This window comes from Phalaenopsis equestris, unplaced genomic scaffold (genome assembly GCF_001263595.1).
Source record: "Phalaenopsis equestris unplaced genomic scaffold, ASM126359v1 Scaffold000552, whole genome shotgun sequence".
NCBI classification, from domain to species: domain Eukaryota; kingdom Viridiplantae; phylum Streptophyta; class Magnoliopsida; order Asparagales; family Orchidaceae; genus Phalaenopsis; species Phalaenopsis equestris.
The window spans coordinates 294,342-320,540 of record NW_018164992.1 but is presented as its reverse complement, the minus strand read 5'-3'; the positions used below and the strand labels follow the sequence as shown (position 1 = coordinate 320,540).

Genomic DNA, 26,199 nt, shown 5'->3' with positions numbered 1-26,199 from the left:
GTTCTCTGGTGGGGGAGTTGAATGCTTTGCACATTTCTAAAATTCCTGCTACTCCTTCCCGCAGAGACTATCCTATTTGGAAGAAGTCTTCATCTCAGTCAGTCTCTAAGTTGATCTATGGTACTTTACACTCTCATCTTGATTGGTTTTGGGGGACTTGAATTTGGCATAAACTCTTTTCTCCTTCTATCTCTTTCTTCCTCTTGCGTTATTTCTCCTCCTTACTCCCTCTTGATGACATTCTGAAACTGAAAGGTTTAAGATTGACTTCAAGATGTCCTCTGTGCAGGAAATTCGGAGGAAGGCATAGGACATTTTTTTTTAATGTGCTTTTTCAATAGAGGTTTGGAATCATTTGGGTTTACATTTTGGTATCCCCTGGTCTCACAGGGGCACTTTAATTAATTACTTGTGGGAGTGGAAATCTTTTGTTGATGATGAGGGAAGACGTTTTTCCTTCTCTCTGCTGGTCCTCTAGTTTTTATGGTCTGCTAAAAACAACCATAAATACGATTCCTCCCCCATACTGCCACTATCACTACTTCCTATAAACTGGTTTATTTTTCTAAGGCCCTAAGGGTCTCTGGTAATTTTGCTCCCATAGGAAAGAAATTTAGGACCCCTTTGTTAGTCAGTTGGACGCCTCCTCCTGGCTGGGTGAAATTTAATGTTGATGTCAGCTGGGATATGCTGTCTGCTACTGTTGGTGGCCTCTTTAGAAACTCTGAGGGGCACTTTCTGGGTTATTTTACTTCAACTGTTGCCGCTGATACTCTCTTATTAATTGAATGTTGGGGTGGGGGGTCTATCTTGTAATTGAATGTTGGGGGGTCTATCTTGCTTTAAAAGTAGCAATTGCTTTTAATTTTCATACAATTACAGCTGAAACTGACTCTAAACTGCTATATGAGATGTTAGTGGGTGTTTCTCCACCCTACTGGGATATTATTTGTACTCTCAAATGAATACAAGCTATAATTGCTAATCGCCATCTGACTGTTAGATGAAGTTTTATTCACAGGGAAGGTAACTCACCCGCTGACTGGTTAGCCAGACATGCAGGTGAAGCGAGTTCTGTTGGTTTATCCCCCCCTATACCCTCCGGTTTTTACTTACTGGGGACTCTTTGGATCTGTCTTAAGATAGAACTTAGAGGTTTTGCCTGCCTATCGGCCTGCTCCCCGGTTTGAAATTTCTATTACACTTTTGTTAATTTGTCCTTTTTACTTGCACTGTTTTCTTTGTTGTTCTCTCTTTTCAAGCAGGATGAATCTTCTGATATGTTGGATACTTTGGATACTATTTTGCTGGTCCTCTTATATGGATCTGGTTTCTGCTGGTTTGCCTCTCTGATGTCTGGGCATACTTGGTGTGGAGCTCTTTGGAATTTTTGTCTCACGCCATTTTCTTGGCTTTCCTTTTATTTTTACCTGTTTTTACTAGATTCTGCACAGGTAAACTTCTTTTGGGTTTTGTATTTTGTTTGGGTAAACTTGTATTTTTTCGGGTTTTTTCTTTGTGTGGGTTGTACTGTGGGAGGAGGAACTCTTAGGGGTGAGTTTACAATGTATTTTTTTTGCTTTTTAGATTAGGATCCACCTCCCCTCCCCTCTCCTGTACTTTTTCCTTATTTTAACACGCAAAAAGCCACAAGTGTTCTTTCTCTAAAAAAAAATAAATAAATAAAAAATGTAGGTTCATTGCAGCTGACTGTTGAGGTTAACATGTGCAAACTTTGGTTTAAGTTTAGAGAGGGCTCTTCTCTTTAGGCCTCTTTTATGCATAAAAAATATTGTTTCTTCCCACCCTTCCCAGGTGTTGTGGAAGGTGGGAGACTCGACGATCTGGAAGGCCAGATCTATTGCTAGAAACTTTATTTTTTTGGATCTTGGTGAAGGAAAAATCTTGTTCTGGAATGATAATTAGGGAATGCCTTCTCTTTTAGAGCACACCCATCCATCTCATACAAACAATTTGTTAGTTTCTGATCTATTTACACAAGGAAGTTAGGATTTCTCTAAGCTTTGTTCTCTGGTGGGGGAGTTGAATGCTTTGCACATTTCTAAAATTCCTGCTACTCCTTCCCGCAGAGACTATCCTATTTGGAAGAAGTCTTCATCTCAGTCAGTCTCTAAGTTGATCTATGGTACTTTACACTCTCATCTTGATTGGTTTTGGGGGACTTGAATTTGGCATAAACTCTTTTCTCCTTCTATCTCTTTCTTCCTCTGGCGTTATTTCTCCTCCTTACTCCCTCTTGATGACATTCTGAAACTGAAAGGTTTAAGATTGACTTCAAGATGTCCTCTGTGCAGGAAATTCGGAGGAAGGCATAGGACATTTTTTTTTAATGTGCTTTTTCAATAGAGGTTTGGAATCATTTGGGTTTACATTTTGGTATCCCCTGGTCTCACAGGGGCACTTTAATTAATTACTTGTGGGAGTGGAAATCTTTTGTTGATGATGAGGGAAGACGTTTTTCCTTCTCTCTGCTGGTCCTCTAGTTTTTATGGTCTGCTAAAAACAACCATAAATACGATTCCTCCCCCATACTGCCACTATCACTACTTCCTATAAACTGGTTTATTTTTCTAAGGCCCTAAGGGTCTCTGGTAATTTTGCTCCCATAGGAAAGAAATTTAGGACCCCTTTGTTAGTCAGTTGGACGCCTCCTCCTGGCTGGGTGAAATTTAATGTTGATGTCAGCTGGGATATGCTGTCTGCTACTGTTGGTGGCCTCTTTAGAAACTCTGAGGGGCACTTTCTGGGTTATTTTACTTCAACTGTTGCCGCTGATACTCTCTTATTAATTGAATGTTGGGGGGTCTATCTTGCTTTAAAAGTAGCAATTGCTTTTAATTTTCATACAATTACAGCTGAAACTGACTCTAAACTGCTATATGAGATGTTAGTGGGGTGTTTCTCCACCACACTGGGATATTATTTGTACTCTTAAACGAATACAAGCTATAATTGCTAATCGTCATCTGGTTGTTAGATGGAGTTTTATTCACAGGGAACGTAACTCACCTACTAACTGGTTAGCCAGGCATGCAAGTGAAGTGGGTTTTGTTGGTTTATCCCCCCTATCCCCCTCAGGCTTTTACTTATTGGGGACTCTTTGTATCAGCCTTATGTTTGAACTTAGAGGTTTTGCCTGCCTATTGGCCTGCTCCCCCGTTTGAAATTTCTGCTACGCTTTTGTCCTTTTTAGCTGCACTGTTTTCTTTGTTGTTCTCTCTTTTCAAGCATGATGGATCTTCTGATATGTTGGATACTATTTTGCTGGTCCTCTTATATGGATCTGGTTTCTGCTGGTTTGCCTCTCTGATGTCTGGGCATACTTGGTGTGGAGCTCTTTGGAATTTTTGTCTCACGCCATTTTCTTGGCTTTCCTTTTATTTTTACCTGTTTTTACTAGATTCTGCACAGGTAAACTTCTTTTGGGTTTTGTATTTTGTTTGGGTAAACTTGTATTTTTTCGGGTTTTTTCTTTGTGTGGGTTGTACTGTGGGAGGAGGAACTCTTAGGGGTGAGTTTACAATGTATTTTTTTTGCTTTTTAGATTAGGATCCACCTCCCCTCCCCTCTCCTGTACTTTTTCCTTATTTTAACACGCAAAAAGCCACAAGTGTTCTTTCTCTAAAAAAAAATAAATAAATAAAAAATGTAGGTTCATGTAATGTAACTCTTGAGCCCTTAAGTCTGAAAAATTATTCTTTCACTTCTCATACTCGGCAAAATGTAGTTGATAAACCAAAAAGTGAGAAGCCAACACTGGCATGAAATCTGTGGCAGCAGCACCACTTACTAGCAACCACTAAGGAGAGCCTCTTCTTTTTCACTGATACGACCTGGGTTGTACTGTGGGAGGAGGAACCCTTGGGGGTGAGTTTACAATGTATTTTTTTGCTTTTTAGATTAGGATCCACCTCCCCTCCCCTCTCATGTACTTTTTCCTTATTTTAACACGCAAGGAGCCACAAGTGTTCTTTCTCTAAAAAAAAATAAGTAAATAAAAAATGTAGGTTCCTGTAATGTAACTCTTGAGCCCTTAAGTCTGAAAAATTATTTTTTCACTTCTCATACTCGGCAAAATGTAGTTGATAAACCAAAAAGTGAAAAGCCAACACTCGCATCAAAACCAGCAGCCCCATTTACTAGCAACCATAAAGGAGAGCCTCTTCTTTTTCACTGATACGACCTGAATCTCATTAAAAAATTCTCTTCCTCATCAAGCTTTTAGGACAAACTTTCAGGATGGGGTTCATCCCTCCTATCTAGACAACTGATGATGGATATCATGCTAAACTGAATCTTATATCTTAATAACTCAATGTAATTCTAGATGTAGTACAAACGGGCCTCTTCTTTGACATGCGGAACCTCTCTCAGTGTTGAGTCTATGGATTTGAAAGGTCTGAATTTTTTCTTATCTGATGTTGTCTTGTGTCTGGTATCGGCTCCCAAAACTCATGGCCCCTTTGCACATCCAAGACCAATATTGTTGATGCTCCTCTCAATACATGCAAAATGCTAGCTCGAGGCACCATAATCTTGTAATATGTTGGCATGCCCATTACATCAGAGTCACTACCTTCTAGAACAAGTATTGTTACCTCAGTTGGAATCTCTACCTTGGGGTTAACTGGAATCGATGGTATCTCTTCCTTGTTAGCTGAAAATTCAGAATACTCACTAAAGTCTGCACCGTTTATCTCTTCAACTAAAAGTTGATCCTCCTGCGGTGTCCTCACCACCTTCAGTGTCTACTACATCATTATCCAATTTTTTAAGAACGCTCTGCTCCATGAAACAGATCATCTCTTTGGTTGTGCAGTCTGATTCAACATGCCCAAATCTGCAACACTAACAACACTTTCTGGTTGGGACAGATTTAGGGATGTGGATTGACTCCACCTATTCTCCACCTTGACTCAACTTTTCTTCCGACGAGGTCAGCTTAGATATTCAGTTGAGTGTGATCTGGTTGTAAGACCCTGAAGTTCAGCGCTGCCTGTAAGACGTGGTGGTTGCCCTGTGAAGTGATCTCTGCATTTCTGAGGCTAGAGTTTGAATCTTCTATCTATAGTAAGTTGGTAGGAACTTAGGATGGATCTCCTGCTTCATCTTCAGATTCTCCCATTCTCCATATGTTGACTCTTCTCTAAGCCTCCTCTAATACAGGATTCCAAAGTGTCGTGATTGGTATTCTACATCACTAAGTCCTCCCTATGGAAGGGAGTCAGATCCTCATCTCTTGCTCCCCTTTGATTCTCAGAATCCCGATCGAGGCAATCACCCCCTTGGTATCATCCTCAATATCCCCAAGCCTCCGCAGAAGTTGGCAGATCCCTAGTTGTATCTCCTCTGTTGAATTGGTGTTGGATCCTTTTTTTTTTTAATTTTGTAAGAGGATGGGGCTTATTTTGTAAATGCCCGAGAGACATATTTTTTGGTTTTTTTACAACTTTTTGAAACCCTTTTGTTTTTTAGTAATGCAAAATGCACAACTTTCAAGAGCAGGCTTAGGCATGTATCTCCTTAGTGGCATGGCTAGAGTTTAGAATTGGGAGGTGAAAGAGGGTATTAAAGACTCGTTAAAGGTATAGGAAAAATAAATCAGCAAAGATAAATTAGGGTTAGTCAAAAATTTGGCTAGGGTTTGGGAACATGAAAGAAAAATTTTAGTGGAAGTGACTTGAGCAGGGGCAGATGCTAGAAAACTCTAAGATATGACTAAAATTAGACTAGTTCTAATACCAAATGATACCAGAGTTAACCCAAACCACAATATAAATATAATACAAATAGGGTTACAACAACGACTCTTCAAACAAGAAATGAGTGATAACAAACAAAAAACTACAAAAGCAAACATCCCAAAAGCGTATCAGAGGGTGGTGGAGGTCGGTTAGCTGGATTCGGATGGTTGGTGGGGGTGGGGGTGGCGATAGCAAAAGAATATTGGTGGCAGGGAGCGGGAAGTGCAGAAATGTCGGGACAACAAGTATGGAGGTTGTCCTGAGTGATGACAGTATAGTGGATCCAAATGATACCGGAGTTAACCTAAACCACAATAGAAATATATATATTATTGTTGAACTCAAATAGGGTTATAATGACAACTCCTCAAACTAGAAATAATTGATAATAAACATAAAACTACACAAGCAAACACCCCTAAAGCGTATCCCAGGGAGGTGGAGGTCGATTAGGTGGATCTGGATGGTTGTCGAGGCGGAGACAACAAAGGAATGGTGGTGGCAGGGAGGGGGAAGTGCAGAAATGTCGGGACACCAAGTATTGAGGTTGTCCTAGGTGATGACAACGAGTAGCGGTGGTGGATAGCGATGGGGAAGCAGTAGGGAGGAGTTCCATGGTTGTCTTGGGTGGCAGTAACGAAATGCAAAGACTGGTACAACAGGGAAGAGGTGTGGTTTGGGCTACAACAAAGCAGGAAGGAAGTTGGAGGCGATTCGGAAGTTGGGGCGGCAGAAAAAAGCTAAAAGAAGGCTATTGTGGTCGACTGTAGCAATATACAGCGACCAAGAGGGGCGGGGGAGGATGTGGAAGGAGATAGGAGGAAGATAATCACCAACTTGAGAGAGAGATATAGTCAAAGCACCACCCAATTCTTTGGATATAGCCCTCCAAGGGAAAAACAGACATAGACGACTATCTTGACAGAAATATGAAATACAACTCACCAAAAACTAACCCTAAGATAGCAAATAAGATATTTATAATAAGTACTAATAATTAGAATAGGAAGAAAATAGAAAAGGTAAGGTATCAAAAAAAAAAAAAGGTTCGCGATACTGTAGCATCTACAGCAGCACGTCCCAAGCTCTCGCGTCAACTCTTCTAGGACTTCTTATCACTCAGAGTGGCTCTGTGTTTATCTGAACTAGTTTTCTCAACTCCATGAGGCGTGCTCCAACTAGTGTCTCCAACTACGAGTGGTTGACCAATTGATGGTGATTGACTTTTTCATTTCTACTGTCTCTCCACCCTTAGGGCTAATGTCTGGACATTTCTCAGTGACCATTAATGCTACAGCGGCACAACATTGCTGATAACGGGTTTCAGGTCCCACAGATAACTGACTATGTTTTGTACCTCTGGCTGACCAACTCGCACTTCATCTGCAAATGGTCAAACCCCATCATGAATGCCTCCACTGATAGGTCTATTTGTTGCAGGTGGAGTCTCGGAAACAAATCTTGACAAAAATTAGAAGGCATGTACTTTCTCTGCATCTCATTCCTCATTTTCTCCCACATGATAATCTTGTCATTGTCTTAACTCTTCCTTTACCTCTGCAAATTTTCCCACTACAAGCAGGCGCTCTTTCTCAATTTAATGGCTGCAAGTTTTACCCTTTTATCCTTTAACACTTTTTTGTACTCAAAGACACTCTCAACTGATTGTATGCATTCAATGAAATCGTCAGGATCCATACCTCCATCGAACTCCGATAGGTCTACCTTGATGCCAAAATTCATGTGTCTTTCTCTGATACTGAATTCCAAAGCGACAGGAACTGTCTTCCTCATCACTAAAGTCATCCCTATGTAAAAGATTCAAATTCTCATCTCTTTCTCCCCTTCGACTCTCCATGTCGCGATCGAGGGTAATCTCCCCCTAGGTTCTCTCATCCATCTCCGCAAGCCTTTGTTGAAGAAGATGAAGCTCTCGCGGTATCTCTTCCCTGGTAGGCTAGGGTTTATAACTCACTGGTGGCATGGTTAGGGTTTAAGAGTTAGGGGAGTGGAAAAAGTAATTTGAGGTAGAAAAAAAAAATTTTGGTGGAGATGGATTGGGTATAGTGGATTCTATGAAACCTTAAAATAGGACTAGGGTTAACCAAGATTTGATACCAAATAATACCGAAGTTAACTCAAACCACAATAGGAACGTAAATACTATTGTTAAAATTCAAATAGATTACAACGACAATTCTTTAAAACAAGAAATAAACAATAATAAACATTAAAAGATACCCTAGGGCAACGACGATAGGGGTGAGTAGCGGCTGGCCAACAGATAAATATGTTGGTCGAGGTGGTGGAGACAACGTGGTGGTTGGAAGGTGGTTTTGGCAGCAAGTGGAAGGCAGAAAGGGTTGTGGTGGCTGCTAAGGAGCATGGATGGGTGGGTGGCAGCCATGGTCGAGCTGGAGGGGTCGGGAGGGCAACTGGAGATGTGGGATGGGATGTGGAACCAACAGGCGAGAGGGATTGGGATTGACAGCAATAGCATGGGTTATGGGATGGATATACGGCAACAACAAAGAAGCTTGGAGATAAATTACAGCACAAGGAGGTGGGGTTTACAGCTGATGACAGGGAACTAGGGAGAAGGAAGGTGATCGTCAACAGCAAGGACTGAAGGGTTGGTGGCCCAACAGAAAGGCCGAAGAGGTTGCAGGGGAGGGAGGGGGCTGGGTGGGGGGAGATAAATATCCCTATTGGACCGAGTTACAACCGGAAGATCACTTGGACCCTTGGAGATGGTCATCATTGGACGTGTTACAGATGGAGCATTTTCTTGCCTTCGAATACAAACCTAGATGGGACAACAGTCGGCGACTGCAAGCTGGAAATAAAATCTCCAAAGAAAAATCTAAACTCTAAAACAACACACACACACACACACACACACACACACACACACACACACACACACACATATATATATATATATATTCTTGAGAAAGCCCAAAGACTAATATATTAAATAAAAAGTAAGCTACAGATAGATTTTTGTGAGAGGTCCCTAACATGACATTTTGCCCGCATGATAACCATCATATCAAATGGTTCCAAAAAAGAGAAAATACAACAAAATACATAGACCTAAAAAAAAAATAAAAAAGTGTCAAATATGGAGTATCAGGTAGCTGGAGAGCGACCCAATTTTGCTTTGTCTCTACCTCTAGTTCTAGAGAAGGAGTTAGCTAATAAATTTGTAAGATGAGTGTCATTATCAGTAGTAACCAATGTATCATCCAATAAATTCCCGAGCTCGAGTCGTCCTCCTATTCTTCTTCTTCCTCCTTGTATAGACCTGTCATTCCTCAACTGAAAATTGGCTCACCTGATCAGCGAAATAGTCTGAAGTGTGCAGAGGAGATGTGCAGATTGTTGAATATTAGAAGCAACTACTTGTTGTAACAGCTGATCTTTTATCGGATCGAATGAGCACTCTCTTGTGTCTTGGAATGTAAGTAGGTCTTCTTCAATAACAGTGAGTGGTATCAACACATTTAGATCTGTACCAATAGTAAGATGTTCATCATCTGGAACTGCGATGTTGGAAAGAGGATTGTATTGTACCTTCTCAGCAAGGATAGTAGGTGGCTGATCTTTAGTGATATTCGACCTTAGATGAGGATGCAAGCGATAACAAATAGCAGAACTGTGGTCAAACATACTACAATGAGAGCAATAAGAAGGGTGTGGTTCTATTTCAACTTTTTTTCAATACCAGTTGTGAATAGCGTGAATTCATATCTCATTCGGAGCTGGTTGAGTGAAATCTCTCTCAACTACACACAAACCACAGAGGGTCTGGTGACGGCAAGCGTAGGACTATCAACCTTGAGAGGCTTACTGTAAGCAGTAGCTAAAGAGTAGAGAATTTTCATGTGAACAGATGTAATTTTAACCCCAAAACTTTATCTACACAGGAAATTACAGGGGACTCCGCTTGTGGATCAAAATCGACAGTCCACTTCAAAAAATTCATAAAACGATTGTCGATCTTGATAATTTTTTGAGAGAAAATGCGAGTGTAATCGACATCGTGAGATAACTGAATAAGTATATATCGACTGTCAAGTCAATATTCCAACTGCCTAATAGTTTCATAGCATCAAACTCTTTCCGAATGATCTCCAATTTTGGGCGACCACAAAGGAATTTCCCCACTATAGCAAAACGCCAAGAGAACGCGAGAGTACTGGTTTCAACCATAGTGAGAATAAAAACAGACTTTCCATTTTTTCCAAATTTTTTAATAAAAGTGTGATCACCATCACCTTCAAAAGCCTCATGAAAAGATTGTGGAACATTGCAGGACTTATCGATACCAAAACCACTCTCTGAATCTGAAGGGGCACGAGCCGGAATGGGAAAGTCGCCGACAAGGGCATTTACATAGGAACGAAGCATCGAAGTCATCTCCCTCACAAGATGTTCACAGTCATAAAAGAATGGTTTGGCAGGCCGCAAGGAAGCAAGCAGACTTTGGGCGTTGTCTGTCGGGCAGGACAGACGCTTTGTCTAGAGCGAACGAGGAGACGCCTGCGAAGAAGAAATGTCGTCGACTACGGGAGACGACTGCGAGAAATAGCACCGTCGTCTATGAGATCAGACGACGTCGATAGATTCACCACCGAAAAATTCGTCGTGGGAAATGCCGATAAGAAGGGAAGAAGCCGATAGATTCACCACCGAAAATAGCCTCTATCTGTATCCTACTTTCTATTTAATATATTAGCCATTGGGTTTTCTAATATATATATATATATATATATATACACCCACGATGCGAGAGCGCTCTGGCGTCTGCGTCGACATCGACGTCCTAGGATTCCACCGCACCAATGGCGTTTGATTTCTCCTTCAACCTCAGCGTCGACTTAGTCCTTTTGGCTGACCTGTTCGGCTGTCTTATCATCATTTACTTCTCTTTCGTCCATGGATTTTGCGCGTTTCTCTCGTCACAGCCGCGAAGCCCTGTTTGCGCGTGGACTTGGCTTCGACTCCCTCTCTTTCTGCTCAACCTGTCGGGATTGAGCTTTGACGTACGTGAGCGACGATCGCCCCTGTAGCTTGTCGTTGTTCAACTCCATGTTCTATGGCTTCTGCTCCTTCTCAACCACCGACTACTTCAATTTTAACAATTGGGAAGGCTTCTTTTGTCGATATGGTTGGCTCTTTGAGATCAGATCGGGTTTTCCCTTAGGTTTATCATGAATCATTCGAAGTCCAAGGGTACTGCAACTTCATCAAGAAGACAAGTAGGAAGATTGACAAACTAGCTATATTCTTTCTTGATGTTGAAGTTTCCAACCTAGTTGATAAGTGCAAATTCACCCTCATTGGAAAGTTTCAATCGGGACATCCCAAAATGGAAATCATTTGAAAGGTTGAAGAACTCAAACTTTTGGGACTTTGGAAGGTTTGTCTCGTTGATGGGAGACATGTGATGATACAATTATCTAAAGTGAAGGACTGTCAAATTATTTTTAAAAAAAATTATGACAATAGATGATATGAAACTGCTCAAGTGGTCTCCTGAATTTGACCCTAGCGAAGAACCACCTATAGTTCCAATCCAGTTTTAACTACCTAGCTTGAAGTTGCACTGCTTCAATCGCCAAGTCCTCTATTCTATTAGAGCAGCACTAGGGAGACCTATGAAATTGGATGTACCAACTTTCAACCTATCCAGGTCTTCGGTTGCAAGAATCTTTGTTGAAAGAGATATCACCCTCCCTGATGTGGATGAAATATGGCTTGGTACTGCCCACAATGGGTATTGACAGCCAATTATTGTAGAATAAAGGTTTTAATACTGCAATCATTGTAAATTGTTTGGGCACACCCCTGCAAAATGTTTCAGGCTTCACCCACATTTAAGATCGGTAGGTCCTAATAACATCATCAATGTGGAGGAAAATATAGCAGAAATTGTTAATCTTCCAGAAATGTTGAATGATAATTTGATTCATCAGGCTACTCCTCACCAAACAGATCAACAGTCTTTTCCCACTGTTGTTGAGGGAGTTATTCCTCATATCATAAACACTACGAATTTTGTTGTAGCAGAGGCTAGCCGAAGTGCCTTGGAACCACCTATTGTGAGAGACGAGGGCACTCAAGTCCTGGAGGAGTGTCAATCAAGGTGTGTTGCAGGCTAAGTCAGTCAGCAGGTTACGGATCAACATACCTCCCGGGTGAGCCCTCCAATGAAGATCCACTTATTGATCAGACAGGACTACCTCAGACAGATGATTAGCAGGTTTATAAATCTAGGAAGAAGGAAAAAAGAATGCTAGACCTCAGTAATTCTCAGGATAACTTTCTCATAGTTTCGGGTGGAAGCCCACATCTCAGTATGCTGCTGGACTCCCTCCCAAGATCCAGAGGAAGGGGAAGTGGTAAATCCACTGACTACACCCACCATGATTAGGAACGTTTTTCTTTTTATATTTTTGGGGTTTGCGTGTGGTTTATGTCTTCTTTTGAGTAAGCTGTAATCCTTGTGAGTGGGCTCTTTGTACCCACTCACTAAAATCTTTGTATCATCCCTTTTATTTCAATGAATTTGCCTTCTCATAACATATATATCAAAATAAGGTGGAACACAGACCTTCTTATTGTACTCACTGTAAGATGTTTGGAAATACCCTTGATAAATGTCACAAGCTCCATCCTAATTTGAAATCTAAGGTCCAAGTGGATAAGGATGAGTCTAACCCCACTGCTCTAGACATGTTAGTTCTACCTGTGGAGGACACTATCACAAGACAGGAGGTGTTTGTTGCCCCTGTGAACCCCCCATTGACATTGTTGTTACTGCGATTGATGTGATGCTGGATGGCTCTGCTAGGCAACCTACACCTTCAAACCCTATTGAAAACAAAATTGAAGGACTATTACCTACAAATGATAGTGTTCAGACTAATACTCAAGAGAACCTCGCAGCTCCGCATCTTCAAGAAGTATCCAGTGTACAGACAACTCATACTTCACATATGCTAGAACCTATTGTGGGTACAACGGTTTGAAATCCTTCTGCTACAGCTCTACCACGTCATCAGACTAATTCTTCGAATGAGGAATGACAGGTTTACACTTCCAAGAGGAAGAAGAAGAATGTAGATCTAATTGAGCTCAGGAATCTTATGGATGATACTTTGGTTACTTCGGGTAATGGTACGCACATTACCAATTTGTTAGTTGGATCCCTTCCGAGAATTAGAAGCAGAGGCAATTCTAAATTGGGATGACTCATTTTTTCTGCGCCCTAGTGGTTTTGGGTTTTTTTTTTGTTTTTTATATGTATCATTTTTTACTTTTTTGTGTGTTGTACCGTGTGGGTTGGGTGCCTATTTGGGCCAATTCACACAACCTATCTAAATCTTTTCTCTTTAATATATTGCCCTTGGGTTTTTTTAATATATAGTAGATAACTAGGACGAGGAGGTCTCTCCTCTTGAGCGGCAACCCTAACCCACACATATGGTTCAGCTGACCCTTCTCTTCTCTTCTCTTAGTTGAACAGGTTTGATTCAGTACAGCAGGTTCAGTCTCCCAGCCCATGGATGCCCCGCATCATGTTGAGTTTGCAATTGAGTTTCTAATTTTGTTAATTCAAACTATATTTTGATTTCATGGTTTAATAATATAACAATGTAAATTCATTACTTATACTTAAGATTTTAGAATATAAACCTGGTGAGCTATTATTTTAGAGATTTTATCCATAAACGGAAAACAGAGTTAGCTGCCTAATAAAAATTAGACAGAAGATGGACCTCAAGAACATGGGAACACCAAGATTGTTAAGAGATCAAATTTAAATATTTATATAGAGATTATAATGCAACCAAAACATTACACTTCCATGATTTATCTTTGTCTTAGTAACGGGATTGGACATTTTTATGATCTCGTTACATATACTCATTTCACAAATAATCACTACTCTAAAAAAGTGGTCAAAAGTGTGATATTTTTATGCGTGGCAAGGATGATTGTGAGATGATAACCTATAAGGGAGAGAACAATTGTATGTCATACTTGTAAGCTGTACATGAGGAATTGTAGGTATCTATGTGCAAGTTCTAAGTCAAACACAATAGCGATAGAACCACGTCATATCAAGGACAAGCTCCCACACACATAAGACGTGATGATGATGAAGGTATGCTTTTGTTATCTAGCTTAGCAAATTAAACTTTATCAATGATTGAAATTGATGCTAGTCGTAATGATGATCACAATATCAAGTGAATTGGGTCAATTAGTGGAACATCTATGAGGTCATATTTTTGGGACATTTTGAAGTTTATATACACTTGTTTTTATCTTAACATTTCGTCTAAAAAATATTATACTGATTTTAACAACGTCAAGCCAAATGATTAATGTTAATATTGGTGTTTTCAAAAGTTAAGTACACTTGATTAAAAAAATAATTAGAATTAAATTATTCTTAGTTGATCCTTAAACTTTTGATGTAATGCATATGATCTTATAGCTCATTTGTATTATTTTTAAATATAAAATATAAACATTACGTATTTTAGCTATAAATATTATATTAACAAGAATATTAAATCCACGGCAAGTCATGTGCGACTTTAGACGATTAACTCATGTCCCTCTATATCATTTTCATGTCTCCTGTTGATCTGTATGCTTCATAGTATAAAATGCTTAAGCATCCACCATTTAAAACACTACGTACTACGTGGGGTGGAAAATAAGATTATTAGTTGATAGATAAAATTAGGGTAGAATAAGAAAAGAAAAGTAGATCAAACTTAGCCAGAGTTAGCATGAATAAAGCAAAGAGTAGGTTTAACAACTACTACAAAAATCGATAGAAAGACTTGATGATGAGGGTAGCACCTACAATGAAAGAAATGACTTCTGTAAACTTGTAGAAGGGGTTAAGCCCACAGTCGAGCATTTTTTTAATCCATGTGATTGGACAAACAAATGATTGCAAACCTCAAATCATAAACAGAAGGGTAATTTGTCCTTTTTTGTAGCAGGAAACTAATGTAATACACAAAAAGAAAAGGGAAGATTTACATACATACCACTTCATTCCTATGTATTTACATAATTAGTATCTAAACTTCCATTTTGACATATATGATGGCACCTTACCTATTCATGAAAATGTGTATTTCACTTCTTAAAAGTTAAAATAGTGGTATTTTTCTGCGGTATGAAAGATTTGGGTGGTATAAATGTGAAAAGTAAAGTTTACAAGTAAGATATGAAAATTCAAAGGAATTGGCTGGTATGTATGTAAGTGCCCCCAAAAAAATAAAAGATTGATAAATTATAGAATGCTAAGAAAAGAAGTTATGAAGGGCCAAACACAATAAGCAGTACCTCCATGCATCATGAAAGCTGTTGCAGATGTTGACAGTCTGACCTACATCTATTGACATGAAAGTTTGAATTTCTCCCTCAGAGAACTTGGAGCGTTCAGCAAGACTTACATGTAAACACTGTCCAAATAATCAAGATTAGCCTATATGTAAGAAATAGATGATTTTATTCTTCCAAAAAACCAAATCAAAAACAAAAAGGTAATCAGATGTGCAAAACAAATTCTATTTAAAGCAATCCTATTTTTTTTCTTCTCAATATATTTGTGTTAACCATATTTGAAATGTGCGCCCATAACATGTTGCTAAAGTTTATGAGGCTAGAAAAAGTTCTGGAAAAGAAGTTAATTGTTTCCAAGTTTGGTCATCAGAAATAAAGGTGTATGAAATTTCGCTAATGATGATGAAGGGACAACTTTTAGCCAAAACTCTAAACATAGAAAGAAAAAAAAATTAGAAATAAAGAAAAAAATTCACCAAGAAAAATAGACAATGAAAATATCCAGAATTCACAGGCAGCAGAATATATATCTCACTTACAGACCAATAGACCACCTTAAATATATGTTTATATAGATAAATCATACAAGCAAAAAAAAGAAGTTCAAAAAATGACATGTATGTATGCATTAGAAAGAAAAAAAAAGTAAACAAATAAAGAAAAAAACACCAAGAACAATTGAAAACATTCATATAGAACTCTGAAAATATCCAGAATTCACAGGCAGCGGAATATATATCTCACTTACCGACCAGTAGACCATCTTAAATATATGTTTATATAGATAAATCATACAAGCCAAAAAGAGAGTTTGGAAAAATGACATGGATGTGTGTGTGTGTGCGCGCCCGCGCGTGTATAAGAGTGTGTGCCCGTACAGTGGATGGAAAATTGGCAATACATAATCATAGAAAGCATGCCAAGGATGGTAGGACAAAATAATCTGAGAATGAAAATTTGAAATTATAGGTCTGTTTTTAAAAGACAGAAACTATAGGAGCAAGAGAGGAATAAAGCCTTTTTCTTTGAGAATGGATAAACTTATGAAATCAAACACTTCTTTCTAAATATTTTTATCTTTTTTTAGTGTCAGAAAAAAAAATTCTTGAAGATGGAAAAATTATTCATTTATTTATAATTATTCACATAGATTAGTTATTTATTTATTAATCAACCATTTTTCTTTCTACATCCACCTTTGTGAATGAGGAAATAAATAGATCAAAAGATGCAAATGCATACAAATTATAAATAAAAAGGATAAGGTGTGAATGTGTTTTTAAATGAAAATAATACATGTACACCTTCATGCACTCATTGTGTACAAATAATAGGGAGAGAAGGGATCATATGTACTCATGTATAATTTTCTTTTGGTTGTAGCTATTTACAATGCCATATATATGCATCTACATTCATGTTTGCACACATGTATGCAGATATATGCATAAACATGCAAAATTTTCTAGGCAAGCTATGTATGCATGTATATTCATTTGGGCGTGAAAGTAAGCAAGTGTGTATATAACTATAATTTATTGCAGTATGTAGCATATTTATGTATCTAGGTTTGTGATGTATGAAATTTAGCCAGGTATGCATGTGGGGACATAATTTAAGGATGTAGGGGAGTTACTGCCTATTTATTTTTATTTACTTAAATCTAAACTTATGTAGGCCAATGTGCATGTATACAAGTTATTATTTATTAGCTAAATATGCACGTAGCATGAAATATTGTCTTATGCCTTGATGTCAGTCTGAGCATCAATAAACATGTATATGTGAATTCATGCAAGCATGCATATATTTAAAGATGCAAGTACAAATGCACGAAACATTTGGGAGTGTATTAAGTACATGATAAGGCAGACATATACATGTATAGGTGTACATATGCATGTATTCCGGGATGTAGCTTGTGTACGAGTTTACATGTGATTATAAATGTGCCACCTAACAGCTTATTAAATCCGCCACATAACTAGGTAGTATTAAGCATCAACTAACTGCAATGATATGTTAAATGCAGGATAGAAGGACATAAATTCACCTCGTGGTAAACCATGGTCATTATACTTGATCTTAACTTTAATCTCAGCTTAGCAAGATGAAAACTATACTGTGTTTCAAGAAATGACCTGCAAAAAAAATTTAAAAAAAAAATAAAATATAAAGATATCCGAACCAGGGCAATAATCAAATCTAACCTAACAAATAATTTCTGAATCTTAATGATTTTGATTTTGTTAGCATGTCATGTACAATGTTTTCAACATACAAAATGTTCATCATCAAGTTGGCTATACTAAATAACCAATCTACTGAATACAGTCTTATCACTTTCAGTGTACTTTCTACACTACTCAACACGTTACAAATTATTTTGCACTGCTAGAAGAAAGACATTCACCAAAAATTTCACCATACATTAGAAAACTCTTACAAAAGCAGTCTGGATGGATACGTACACACCCAAACAAATATTTAAATTCTTCAAAATTACTTATATGCAAGCAGTATAATTGACGCAAGTTTGTCTCACCTTACTCCTCAATTTTACCTAACCAGGCCTTGTTAACAGTATCATGCTTGGTTTCGAACAAGATTAAAAACCCAGCAAGTATGGTGCCATTTACTAACCTAATGCTGGAGAGAAAGACTTGAATATCATAATAAAGGCCAGCCAAGTTCATTTTACTAACCTGAATAATTTTCAACCTGATTTTAAGCCTTATAAGAATTATGCTATCAGAATATTATACGGCCAAGTTTATTTTACATTGATGCAACAACTGATTTTGGCAATACTAAACAATATAAACAAAGGCAATGTTTTTAAAGCATGCTTCACAAGGAAAGCGCGCTTCAAAGCGTGACACCCATTTAACTTTTCGAGAAAATCCTTTTTAGCCTCAAATACATTGATTTCATACTCATATAATCTTATAAAAGAGATTTTAAATGCAATTTGCCTTGATCTACAAACTTCAAGTCCTTAAGATGGCAATGTTCTTCAAGTATTGACATAACGAGCAATTAGTTTATCATAAAAAGTTAACATAAAGAGATAAAGCAGAAAACTTGGCATTTTGATCGCATCATGGAAAGCTTATATTTTTTTTAAGCGGAACGCTCCCTTAGCAGAGTTTTCACTAAAGAAAAAAAAGTATAGGGATAAGTTCACACAAGGAATGTAAGCTAGGCTTTAGAGTGGAGTTCACTAATTAGACTTCGTGCTTACACCATGTTTTGCAAGAGATATATTAGTTGTCCAAGCTATTAAAAGAAAATAAATCTATCATTAGAAGAAATTCATTAACCTCAACATTTTTCTGAAATAAGTCATAAGCTTGTAGAGACAAGTCCACAACAAAGAATTTCTTCTTAGATGTCCCTCTAACCAAATCAAATCCTTCCCAGATTCACTCTAATACCAAATATGATGCTAGCGAGTGGTCTTTTGATGAGATAAAGTACTAAAATTTGGCAATGACGTTTGGTGTTAAGTCTAAAGATGTAATGTGGAGATTTTGATGGGATTTTAAAAGATTTATGAGGGAACAGTGGCTAAAACACCAAGACTGGTCTAGATTAGGCTAGTTTGGACTTATTTGAAATATCTCTTTAGAAAAATGTCTCAAACTGGGTAAATGGCTAGAAATGATTATTGGTGGTTGGCTTAGGATGCATACTTATGATATGGAGTAGATGTGTGGTTTTGGATGGGTTAACAATGGTGTTTAGGGTTAGGGGACAAGGTTGGGTCTTAATATGCTCGTGCTTGACCAAGAGCTATTAAGAGGAGTTTGGAATGATTGTGAGGCTTTGGTTGTTAGCTTGTTGATATTATAAGAAGCATGGGAAGAGGTTGAAAAGTGGTGAAGAGTTTAAGAACAAGTGTTATGGAGAATTAATGAATAACATAAAAAAAAGCAAAGATAAATACCTAATCTCACCAAATAAAATGTAACACTTGAAGAGACCAAGCACCAAACGACAAAAGAGAATGTTCTCACTCAAATATTTCATTCAACAACTGATCTCAAGCATTACATATCAGCCTTATTTATAAGTATTATAATGATAGAAGGTCAATAAGAGGAGGAACTTTTGAAGGGTGGTCGTTAGTCATTAATGAAGGAATGTTCCCCCTTTTTTTTTTTTTTTTTTTTTGACCAGTCATAAAAATCTCCAGATTTCAAAATTCAAATATTCTGGAAACTAAAATTGAAATATAAATAATAAAATACAAAATCAAATATTTCTTCTTGATATGGCTCTTGTAATAGGCCATAAGTGAGCTTTAAATTGGACACTTTCTTAGGCTCTTGCTTGAGCTCTTGTATGTTGACCTTTGACTTCATTTTGATGATCTGCTATATAACTTAACAAGAAGTTCGAGTTGCTCAAAGAAAACATAAGTCTGAGGAGATTTTATAAGAAATTTTTGGAAACTCTATTGGAATGCAATAATGCATTTCTAATTAATCATAAAATCTCCCATAAGACGAGGCATTTTTTTAGTTTATTTGGGTTGATATCGTGGTCGATGTCGAGATTTCCAACTGTGTTTAATAGGATAATGAGCTCCTCTTTTAAGATTGATAACAAATTTTATGGTTGAGATCCCTAATGATAGAGGTTGACATCATATCTAACATTGAGATCTCATTTATTTTGGGTTTGCATCGTGTTTTAATGCTGAAATCCCCAAATATCAGCTTAAGAATTTTGCTAGCAAGCAAAATATACGTTAATATTTAAAAAATAGAATTTTCTCTTTGGTTGACTAAGACCTTGAAGGTTTAACCGAGAAGTCTTGAGATTTGAAAGCTTTAACAAGAAGCTCAAAAGATGCAAGTTCTATCACAGCTCAAGTCAATAACGCAAGTTGGTCAAAAAGGTCAGACTCAACAAAGCCCAAATATGACCGAGTTGCTGATAGCCGTCCTCCTTCAACAAGCCATAAAAACAATTGTACTGAAGAAGCCCTATTTTGTCCATTTAATGACAAGTTTTCTTGCTAAGGCTTATCCACCTTGACAAGAATGTGATTATGGTCATTTCTCACTCCTCAATAAGTTTATAATAGCACAATGAAGAATAACATCAATCCTCGTTGTAAGAGGAGACATCAAATGTAATTTAGTAGGAGTCAATTTCAATTGTTCCCCACTCTTCCATACAAGTTATTATGCAAGCTCGACATAAAGTCAGAGTTGCTCAAATAAAACATAAACCTTAGGAGATTTTAGAAGATATTTTTGGAAACTCTCTTGAAATACAAGAAAGCGTTTCAAACTGATCATAAAAACATCCCTAAGACATAGGGTATTTTTTTAATTTATTTTGGTTGATATCGTGCTCAATACCAAGAACCCCAAATGTGCTTAATTGAATAATGGGCTCCTCTTTTGAGATTGACAAAAAACTTATAGTTGTGATCCCTAATGACAAGGGTTGACATCATGTCTTACATTAAGATATCATTCCTTTTGGGTTGACATCGTGCTTCAATATCGAAATCACCAAATATTTGCTTAATAATTTTTGTTATCAAGCAAAATAAATGTGATAATTTAAAAAACAATGATTAAGATTTAGAAGGTGCAGCTAAAAAGACTTCAAGATTTACAAACTATAACAAATTAAATTGGAAAGATGAAAGTTCTACCACAATTCAAGTCTATGACTCAAGTTGGTCAAAATTTTCGGACTCAACAAGCCCAAATATGGTCAAGTCGCTGACAGCTTACTTCACTCAATAAGCCATAAAAATGACCATAGTGAAGAATCAAGCTCTTTTTACTCAACAAACCATAAAAAAGGATGCAACAGCAAAGCTCACTTCTTGTTAGTTTGATTACAACAGTTGTCTAGTTCCTAAACTCATCTAATTTAAAGAATTCATGTCATCCAAAATTATAAATCTTTCTAAATAGATTTTGACGGATTAATGTTAAATCAAAAAATCATCTAAACTAAAACAAAATAGCCATGCAGTCAAGCTAAAATATTCTCAAATATATAAGTTCCAAGACTTTGTGATATAAGAAAGGAAACACCCAAATCTATAAGCTCAAGCCCATTAAATTAAAGAAGCACAAGTTCATTGTAGTCTAAATCTGGGACTCAAGTAGGTCCTGAAGGTTGGACTCAACAAGCGCAAATATGACTGAGTCGCTAACAGCTATCTTCCCTCAAAAAGCCATAAAAAACAATCGCAATGAAGAAGCCCCTATTTTGCTAGTGTAATAACAAACACTATCATATTCAACTTGATAAAGTTCAAGCAAACTAGATCAAAGAGATTTTCTTAAATAGTAAAGAGGTCAAGGAAAATTAAAGGAATGATCGTCGCTCAAGAAAGCATCTAGCCAAGCTTGATGTCCTATTCAAATAAAGAAAGTCTAATTGTTTTTCAAAAAGACTAATCAAGAACAAGGAGCGAAGCAAATAATTCTCTTCTTCAATAAGTCTGACAAAACAAACAGCAAAGGACAAAAGAAGTTATCTCATAAATTCGTTCAAAGCTCAATGTTGAACTATGGGAATTCAATTGCCAACCAGTCCGATAAAGCACAAAGCATAGGATCGATGATTTAAGGCCATTAACTCAATGTAAGCTCGAAGGCCAAGTCATTAGCATTGATCCTTCAACAAGTCCACCAAAGCATAAAGCTAAGACCGAAGGTATGATTCTTCACCTGTCAAGTCCGCAGAGTCAATTAAGGTCAATTCCTTCAACAAGTCGTCCAAAGCCTAAAACTAAGATCAAAGGTATGTTCATTCACCTAACAAGTCCATAGAGACAATTCAGGTTAATGCCTTCAAAAAGTACGTCAAATAACAAAGCTAGAACTGAAGGTATGCTCACTCACCTGACAAGTCTATAGAGACAATTCACATCAATTCCTTCAAAAAGTCCTTCAAAGGACAAAGCTATGGTCGAAGGTATGTTTATTCACTTGGCAAGTCTGTAAAAACAATTCACGTCAATTCCTTCAAAGTCCACCAAAGCAAAAAGCTAGAACTGAAGTTACAATATCATGATAGATAAAGCTAAGACAAAAATGGCTCAAAATTTTAAAAAATAATGAAATCAAAGTTTCAAAAAGTCCAACAAAGCAGGAAGCAAAAGATAAACTCTCTGCCAAATGAGTGACATGTAAGAGGCAACGTCAACCAAAGTTGGCATATAATGCTATAAGCCTACATATTCAGCTCAAGATTATACTTTGCATTGACATCAAGTTAGAATTCCTGGAGATCTGCAAAATTAAACCTTCAATGTGATATTCAAACAAGCTTTTAAAGATTCACAAGGTCAATAAGCTTACAATAGACATGGTTCGCTTCAAGCGCGCACCATATTTCTCCTCCTTCCGCACTGCTCTATCGGAAACCCTCGCACGAACTGCTCATGCCCTTCCCTGGTCAATCTCACTAGCACGGTAGAGCCACTTGCTCGATTACACTTTGTCTGAGCAGCTCTTACTCCTAACCTCCCATTCTCACAAAGCACGATTTGGTTCTGGTCTTTGCCCTACTCGACCGGAACTGCTCATGGAGGGCTTTTCGCTTGTTGGAAATATAGTGAGAAGTCTCCGATGGTGGGGCCTTCCCTCTTCTGTGGGGCCTGCAGAGCTGTTTCCAGATCCTTGGGCTGGAAAAAGGATATGACAGAAAAGATGAAAATCTAGTAGGGAAGTATAAAGAGTGGTTGAAGAAGCTCCATCCTGATCTGGTTCATTCAAAATCTGAGAAAGAGAAATCTTATGCTGCTGAGCAGTAGGCCAGCGTGATTGATGCTTATCCCAAAGTAAGCAAACGTTTATCAAGAGCACTATACTTGTTGCAACTTGCTGGCATATTTGTTGATGAGGAGAAAACTGTAAGGGATCTAGAATTGCTTTCTGAGATAATGGAAATTTGAAAAGATGTTGAAGAAGAAAGTGGTCCTAAGGCATTAATGTAGATACGGTATCAAATATAACAGAAGCACGAAGATTCGTCAAATTCCTTCAGGGAAGCTTTCAACAAACGGAAACTTGACTCAGCAATTAGCGAAACTCAAAAATGAGATATTATGAAAGGGCAATTGAAGAGAAAGTTCAGAAATTTTGACCAAGGTAAATTGAAGACCACATGGGTCTTATAGATCAGTGGATTAGAAGATCTCTTTTGGCCGCAGTGTCTATGCACTGACTAGTACGTCTTATAGACAGCTGGGCAGGCAGACAAGCACCATGATACAGCCCCCTAATCAGGGACGACACCAAGAGGCTGCCAAAATTTCTGGTGATCCTGGACTTGCAAAATAATTTAAGATTTGGATTTTCCAAACTTATAAAATTACCTAAAATTGAATTATTTGAACTTGTAAACTTATAAAAAGTAATAATAATAATAATAATAATAATAATAATAATAATAATAATAATAATTGGATTGTTAAGAATTGTAAATGAATTTGAAAGTTCAAATTTTTTAAATTTTCAAATGACTTAAATGTGAAAAAATTGGGAGGGCTAAACTTAAATTGAATATCAAATTCTACAAATTGGGGGTTGAGTTTAACTTAAGTGTTAAATATCATAAATTAGGGCTAAGTTTAAAACATGAATTCCATTTTTAAATGCTAAAATGAAGAATTATTATTTAAATCTCGCCACCGAATTTGCAATACAACTGCTAGCAAACAGAAGACGGACGGACCCTCTTAAAGCCCGAATATATAACATTGCATGTGATAATTTTTAAATAAAAGGTTATAGTTTCAAAGTGGCAAAGTTTTTAAAGTCTATACAATTTTCATGGTTATTCCTAACTTAAATGCAATAATTTTAAATTTGTATGAGTATTTTTAAGACATATAAATAATAAGTTGGATACTCCGGAGCTATAGATGCTTTAAGATGTTTAAATAAATCAATTATGTACAATTTTAAAATTTGGCATATGTTTCTTGAGATAAATTTCACATCAGAGTCCTAATTTAAGAGATCGTGTAAACCCTTAAAATTTATAAAACTTTTTAAGTTATTCAAATATGTGAAATTACAAGTTTGCATGTGCTCGAACCAATGTATTGAATGTTCAAACATTAGGTTCGAGAATGTTGTGCATGCTAGTTAGGTCGTTTTGTCTATAAGATAGAGTTGTAAGTCTCACCCAATGAGTCTGCTTCTTCTCACAAAAATTAAAGTTGTCTAGTAATTTCAAAATAAATGTATAAATCCTAAAAATAAAAATTTACAAATCCAACTTACCTAATCCAATCCTCATCCCTAGAAGGATAGGAGTTGACAGAACTCATCCCCTAAAAAGTCTAAACTAACAAAATTAAATACCACTCCAAATATAAATATTTTAAACGTTTAAATCCTCGTTGATGATCTAATTGATAGAAAATTTCAACCAAAAAGGTCTATTTTCAAAATTAAGTTTCAAAATTATTTGAATAAATTTCAAATGATATATATATGACTCTGATCCTCTGTAAGCAAAATAGAGATGACAAGGTTCATATACAATCGTTTGTCAATTTTAAACCTGATCCTTTACAAGCAAGATGTAAATTCGGGCTCAAATCAAGCAATTAAAATCTCCAATGATGGCTGATTTGATAGAAGATTTCAACCAGAAGAGTCAACTTTTTATATTAATTTTCAGATAAAACTCTTAAAATAGCAAATCAAAATTATGAAAATAAAATCAATCACCTAAAAACCTAAATCACACAAATCAAAATACTAAAGCCAAAATTCTCTGTGTACTCTGTCTGTGCGGTTTCACCGCTAAATGACACCACAAAATAGCGGTTACGACCAAAGTCCTGTGACAGGGTGCTTGTCGCCAAATTACACAAATAGATTACAGTTAAGTCTACAGCCCGTATATTCTCCAATGACTTTCTACCCTTTGAGTTATGAATTATAAGGGTACAATTGATTGGAATAAAATCTACTGTTAGCTAAGGTCGATTTAAATTTGTCCCCTTAGACAAACGTTCATCCCAAATCTACAAGGATTTCTTGGACGGCACAACCCAAGGCTACTGAATAGAATTATTCTGTTAGGTTAGATCAACTATCTCCTCTGACTAAGTACATAAGCGACCATGACAACTCGAGATGATGGAACCATGAGATTTTGATTGGGATTCATCTTCGTTTCCCTACCATCCGATTCAAGCTTCAAGTGATATATTTTACAAGTTAAAATATTACATGTTTGCTGTAATTATATATTGAATATTCAATTCTTAATTACTTTCCTTAATCAAAAGTGATCTCCTGTTATCGAGAGGGGCAATTAACCATAGGGGCTTGTGCATATGAGAAACTTCAAACCCCAGATCAAAAAATACCTCGTTTAATGAGAGCGAAATCTCTGGGTAGTGTTTATCTACAATCCAATCTATCTTTTGAAAATTTGACTCTCCAAAACTCATTCAACATAAAACAAAATAAAAATAAATGCAGTGTCCTAGGGAGCAGTTGGAATTTTTGGAGCCCACAGACATAAGATCAGTTAAATGATTGTTGACCTCAATTTTCGTGAGGTCTAGTATTTCTCGTAGGAATTAGGATCTAGCCTTAGGGGTCTTCCTGTGACTATCTTAGCACCTTAGAAGTGGTGCCCGCCTCGTTTTAGTTCGACCTATTTTCGTCCTCTTTTGGAGTTTCGCGTGTGCGGTATCGACTTCTAACACTTAGAAGGATGAAACCAACATGAGGAAACCCAAAATGGATTCCTATAGGACCTTTCCGACCTTAGGGTGACACAATTCGCACTTCGCACTCATGAGCGCACCGGCTTCGCAATTCGGAGAGTCGGCGTAGCCGATCGCCGCAATTCGCATTGCCTCCGCTATTCCTTGTCGAATGATCGAGTAAACCTTTTGGTACGATCGATCGCGGGTCAATATTTTGTGAAATTTGAATTTCGACGCGTTTTGACCCGATTGTCGACGACGTCGTCCGAGCGACCCCGGATGACGAAACGGACTGCGCCAACGCGTCCGGAACGTCGATTTTGCCCGGGG

The 26,199-nt window shown here is 37.4% G+C and overlaps 1 protein-coding gene across 1 annotated transcript in view; it reads right to left on the bottom strand.

Moving 5' to 3' along the window:
- LOC110029169 (ABC transporter C family member 13) overlaps positions 1–26,199 on the bottom strand; it is a 158,609-nt gene that overhangs the window by 90,758 nt on the left and 41,652 nt on the right. The window contains 2 exon segments of the mRNA XM_020731338.1: positions 15,147–15,265; positions 17,200–17,287. Coding sequence (XP_020586997.1) covers positions 15,147–15,265; positions 17,200–17,287 — 207 coding nt within the window.